This window comes from Biomphalaria glabrata, chromosome 9 (genome assembly GCF_947242115.1).
Source record: "Biomphalaria glabrata chromosome 9, xgBioGlab47.1, whole genome shotgun sequence".
In the NCBI taxonomy this organism is placed as follows: Eukaryota; Metazoa; Mollusca; class Gastropoda; family Planorbidae; genus Biomphalaria; species Biomphalaria glabrata.
Genome location: NC_074719.1, coordinates 10,289,350 through 10,295,602, shown reverse-complemented (window position 1 = coordinate 10,295,602; position 6,253 = coordinate 10,289,350). Strand labels below are relative to the sequence as shown.

Below are 6,253 nucleotides of genomic sequence, written 5' to 3'. Positions count from 1 at the left end.
CTTTTCCTGGGGCTCAAAGCCTCTTTTCTTTGCCTCATTTGGGGGCAATTTTTATATTTTGAATAATTAGAGTAGATTATGTTATGGTATAGTACTTATGTCTATTTCATCATTCCTTTTCTGCATTGGTTTTGTAGTCTTTACTTTAGTCTTTTACAGTTACCAATGCAGTTTCCAGTAAATATTGATCTAAGAATACTCACTTATTTTAAAAAGATAAAAAGTAATTCTATTAATGTTTTTAAAAAAGTCTCATATTACATTGTTGGATATTTTTGAAAAATGAAAAAATACAATAAATCAATTTAAAATGATGACACTTCGAAGTGTGTTTAGGTCTGACTTGTCTCCCTTTTTAACTGTGGGTACATCTGTGTCTAACCCAATGGTGGCACCAGTGTAGATTCATGTATCGCTGTAGAAACAGACATTAGCAAGATGTGAACAAAATGTATTTGGCTATTACGAAATGTGCTTTTTTAAACTCAATATTTTTTTCCTTTTAAAAATTCTAAAAGACAAGACCATCCGTTTGCTTCTACTCTACATTGCTTGACTATATATAAACACGTTTGAGAGTCTATGCGTGTATAGGTAAACAAATTTGCATATTGCGGCGATGCAAAATGTTGATTTACCGGTATATATACAAGGGCAATGAGTTGAGTTTTAATATATTAATAAGAGAACTGTACAAAAGCCAACAAATTAAAGTTAGAATTATATATATATATAGTGCCGAGTGCAGGCACAATCATGACTTATGAAACATAAAAGTACTACTAGTATACGATAGTTATAGAGGAAAAAAATTAAAAAAAAAATGCTGAAATAAAGTTCAGTATTTAAGTTATCAGAAGATAAAGTCTAATAAAAATATTCAAAACATTAGTTTTTATTTACTTTGTTTTTTTTTGGGTCGTTTTGTTTGACACATGGCTACAGGGACACATTTCAGGGACATATTTCAGTACACATTTCAGGGACATATTTCAGTGACATATTTCAAGGACAGATTTCAGGAACACATTTCAAGGACACATTTCAAGGACACATTTTGAGTGTACATAAAAGGAAAAAAATATGTCTCTTTTGTTTTCACCAAGCCTTGTCTCACAACGGTAAACTTTATTTATTTCATTCAGCTCGCAAAGCATTATTTGAATATAGGCCAATGAAAACATTGCGGATCGTCTTCTTATAGAGTGATAAAAAGATATATTAGTAAATAATGGTTCCATTAATGTTCGAAGGGTTTCTGTATATGCTAGGGAAAAACGAAACTTACGGATGCAATCAGGCGTGATAACTGTATCGAAGAAACCAGTGGCCACGTCACAAGGAAACATAAAGTCCAGGGAGTCGGTCTTATCAAACATGTATCCAGTTTTACATGATACCCTACAGAAGCTAAAACATACAAGAAAGTGATTAAACTTGATTCAGTTTAAGTATATTACACGATTAAGTGTTGAAGTTTTATTTGTATTTCTTTATCTATCAAATTCATGATTCATAGATGATTGACTGACTTACGTATCATCAATTCTCCTACCACCGGTAGACGGTAAATACGAAAATTTGTTCTGTTATCACTTAACTAGAACAAGTAAGCCATTTCACGATTGGAACTGCATTGTTTAAATTTACCAAAAACGGCTTTTTATTCGCAACTTCGATCCAATGTTTTTTTTAAAGCCGAAATTGAAATGTTTAAAAGGACAATCCATAGACACACACACACACATACAAAAATCAGGAGCTGGTGACACTTAGGCAGATTGTGGCTTATTGTGCTACAGCCTGGTAGAGCCTGCGGCGCTACTGACCCCAAACTGTATCGGATATTCAGTTCCTTTGCTTACATCAGCTGTGCGCAGATGGGGAAACTGCTGTGTGGGCGACATCGTTCCGACCATAAACAATGCCCAGGCTTTCATCTCGCTTAGTTCGAGATGAACCATAGTCGTTTTACGACTGAACGAAGCCAACAAGATTTCTACATATCTAGATCTAAATGTTATTCTATTCTAGATCTATAGAATGAATATGAGGGATTATCCTTAGATCTGTTTGATTAACAAATGTGTCTTTACAAATAACACGAAATATCAGAATGAAAGCCTATGGGTGTGTGGATAATATTTTTACAGTTTGAATGTAAAGACTGTTGTTAATGATAATGTGTGGTACAATTTTAGAACGTCTAGATCTACTATTAGGCCTCTATTCTAAATCAAAATTAAATAGCCCCAGAAAATTATCACAGTGTATATAAGGGCTTATTAAAAGTGTCAGCTTGTATTTATTTTTGAAGGGGTGGATGTATAATACGGTTAGTGGACATGGGTTATTCTAAAAAAGGTGCTTCTCTAGATCTATGACTAACACACACACAAGTAACATGTTAAGAGTTGATTAAATTGCAAATTTCTTCTTTCAAAATGTTCTGCATCAATAATTTATTTATCAGAACTATTCAGGACGTTCTAAATTTACGGGTAAAAATGTGTGTATTGCGGAGTTATTATTATATGAAAATGTGTAATGGAGGATTCAAAAAAGGGTGCACTTTATCTTAAACTTTATCTTAAACTTTGTCTTAAACTTTATCTTAAACTTTGTCTTAAACTTTATCTTAAACTTTATCTTAAACTTTATTTTAAACTTTGTCTTAAACTTTATCTTAAACTTTATCTTAAACTTTATCTTAAACTTTGTCTTAAACTTTATCTTAAACTTTATCTTAAACTTTATCTTAAACTTTGTCATAAACTTTATCTTAAACTTTATCTTAAACTTTGTCTTAAACTTTATCTTAAACTTTATCTTAAACTTTGTCTTAAACTTTATCTTAAACTTTATCTTAAACTTTATCTTAAACTTTATCTTAAACTTTGTCTTAAACTTTATCTTAAACTTTATCTTAAACTTTATCTTAAACTTTATCTTAAACTTTATCTTAAACTTTGTCTTAAACTTTATCTTAAACTTTGTCTTAAACTTTATCTTAAACTTTATCTTAAACTTTATCTTAAACTTTATCTTAAACTTTATCTTAAACTTTGTCTTAAACTTTATCTTAAACTTTATCTTAAACTTTATCTTAAACTTTATCTTAAACTTTATCTTAAACTGTGCATTTCTGGCTTTTCAATTGAGGGATGCAAAAAAAAAAAAAAAAGTGGGCCCCGTAAAAGTTCGTTGTTCGGAATGAGGGCTTTCTATTGGAGGATGCCAAAAAAAGAATAATTAAATACACTATATGCAAATGTTATGGTTCTGATTTCTCAAGTCTAGAAAAACAAAGTTTCAAAATAAACCAAAAGAAAAAAACAACAACTTACATTTCAATTTGTAAAGCATCAGAATATTCACAATCTACTTGTCCGTTAAGTGGCGCTTTGGGCGTCGGGCACACTAGAAATATCAGGGTTCAATTATAACTTTAAAATAACATTTTTATTAAACATTTACAAACATATTTGAATGAGTGTCTTTAATGTGTTATTGTAGGCCTATATCATTCCGTAGTTTTCTATGGAAACATTGTCATATCTTCCCTTCGCCGTGACTTTTATTCTATTTATATAGGTCTTAATTTCTGACTCTCCTTTACTATCTAAAGTCAGTAAAGCATCCCCTTTTAAAACCTTGCGCTATATAGGGCAGATGATGTAAAATTCATGTTTCAGTGGTCCACACTTAACGAGGGTGCTATCTGGTCAGCGCAACGACCAACCGGGTTTTCTTTTTTCTCAAGTATAAAGGGGGCTAATACAACTTATACCAACACATCAAACAAGTACAATTTCCTTCCCTTGCAGGTCACCACACAACACAATTTATTAATTAACTAGTTAATTAATTGTTTAATGATTTAAAATTGATTCTTGTTTTGTCAGACATTGGGTGTGAGGGAAATAACGTGTTCAAACTTTTTGCCAGACAGACAGACAGACAGGGTGAGTTGATATAAACTTTTTTTAAAAAAGACGTCAAAAAATGGATGCGGCATCAATCGTGAGAAATTTTCTTTTCAGGCTTTACAAACAAATTAATTTTTATTTTTTTTTGCGGGAAAAAAAGGGGGGGGGGGATCGCATTAGCAAAAACGTATTTTAATTTCTTCTTTAAAAGAAAGTTTTTAATTAATCTTGTCGCAGCCGTCTCTGATAAAAATCATAAATTACAACAGATCTTTTCTCTCAGAAAAGTCCTCTTTGCGCCCTACAGTTTAAATAACTTAAGACTCACTGTCAGTAGCAACGTTTCTTTCTACTTGAATGTTCTTGACAGTCCTGGAAAGTCAAAGAGACAATGTCAACATTACAACTGTCATATTCAAAATGAAATGTGCCAATTTTAATAAATTGGCTATAACTTAAACCTGATGTGGTGAAAAATGATATACAATTGTTATTTCCCCAAGTCCTATAAATCAAACACAAAGGTTTGAGGGTCAACAAATAAATCTTTGAAATCCATTAATGAAGCCATTTTTCTGCATTTTTTAATAAAATGTGTTGCTCCTCACAAGTTTAATTGCTAAATTTCAGCTCGATACAATAAAGAAAAATTGTCAAAATAAAGTTTATTTTTTTCTTACAATTAGGAAAGTGTTAGTTGATAGTAGGAATTAGAAGAAAAAGAGAAAATAGCTAATCGTCGTTTTAGAAGTCAAAGAAATCCAATGAGATAAGAGACATGCTAGTCTTAATGGAACATGAATGTACAATATTCAAGACAAGAAAAATGAATTTAGCTTGTAGTTCATAGTTTCCTGTAATGGCAGGATACTTCAACGGATATTTAATTACAACCCGAAGCGAGCACGAGATATACAAACTACAAGTCGATGTGTTCTCCACATGTGATGTTATAGCAGCGAAAAACTGGCTTCTATCATCCTTTTTTTTTCGGTCTTTTAAATTTAAGCCTATGAAAATAAGACAAAAAAATGCTTTTAAAATTTAATGCTATGTAAATGTGAACAATTGAAATCATTTAATTGATATCAAACTCGTCTCTTCCTCTCCAGCACCATGTATATAGATTTATCTTAGGAAACAAGAACATTTTATTTACTAGAGTTATAAATAACTCGACCTTACCTGGCATCTAATAAAGAGCAAGTGATCCATGACACCGTACAAATTGTTATCAAAATATCCTTAAACGCCATCTTAAATTACTTTGTTTTTTCCACAAATGTATTCAGTCTAGTTTGATGAAAGTGAAGTCTGATCTACATCAGAGTAATAAGAAAGTATAATGACCTGGTTCTAGCGTTTGAATAAAGAGATAGCCCAGTTTAAGAAAATAAGTAGTACGAACCTTAGTCCTTTATAATCTAATTTAACGGATTGCAATGATATTAGTATTAAGAAAAAAATCAATATTGATACGTTAATACCCCCACCTTACCATTAGGTAATGAGACAGTGAAAGATGTATCAAATATTTATTAAAATATTTATAATTTTACAAACAGACTTTTTTCCCCTTAAACTATTTTATTTCTCACTTTAATTCCATGCCGAAGTCATAATTTTACAGTACAGTAGCCCCTACAGATGGCGATACAACCATGGTGCACAGCTTACATCCGGTCACGACTCAAAGAGATAGAATATATGCTCATGGTGAACACACTATAAGTCGGGTAACTCATTTGGTGGATACAGACCATAAAGCAGTATTAGTTACTTCACACAAAGCGAAGAACATACAAGTACAACAGAATGAGGGTCATCAATAACACACAGTACAGAATTAAGATCATCTTGTGAAATTTAATGTGAAATACTTGCTAGACACAAGGTTCTTTACAGAAACACTGATAGAGAAAAGCATGGGCACACTCTTACTTACACTTAGCTATTTCTACAGAGGTCGGTCTTAAGCGAATTAGACAGCCCCAACTGGAGCCCACTGATTTTGGGTCTTTTAACAAGGTGCGACGCCATGTTAGACGTGGATGGCGTTGCATTGGCTTTCCTCTTTGGCGTTGCATTGGCTTTCCTCTTTGGCGTTGCATTGGCTTTCCTCTTTGGCGTTGCATTGGCTTTCCTCTTTTCGCCTTCCATGTTATGACTGACTCTGGTCAACGTGTTTCGTCATGTCTAAGGTTATGTCCCTCGAATGTCATACGTAGGTCACCAGCGGACAAGTGCCAGTGCGGTATGTAATACAAGGAGAAATAGCTGTAGAGCCACGTATCCAATCCATCCATCCATCAATCAATCAATTT

At 32.5% G+C, this 6,253-nt stretch overlaps 1 protein-coding gene across 1 annotated transcript; it reads right to left on the bottom strand.

The window, feature by feature from the left end:
• Positions 1-1,031: 1,031 nt before the first annotated feature.
• Positions 1,032-5,213, bottom strand: LOC129928172 (uncharacterized). The gene is made up of 4 exons (XM_056041190.1): positions 5,115-5,213; positions 4,258-4,301; positions 3,348-3,420; positions 1,032-1,410 (listed from the first exon to the last, which is right to left on the bottom strand). Exons 1-4 carry the CDS (start codon positions 5,183-5,185, stop codon positions 1,032-1,034), a joined length of 567 nt encoding a protein of 188 aa, XP_055897165.1. The 5' UTR covers positions 5,186-5,213.
• Positions 5,214-6,253: the final 1,040 nt, after the last annotated feature.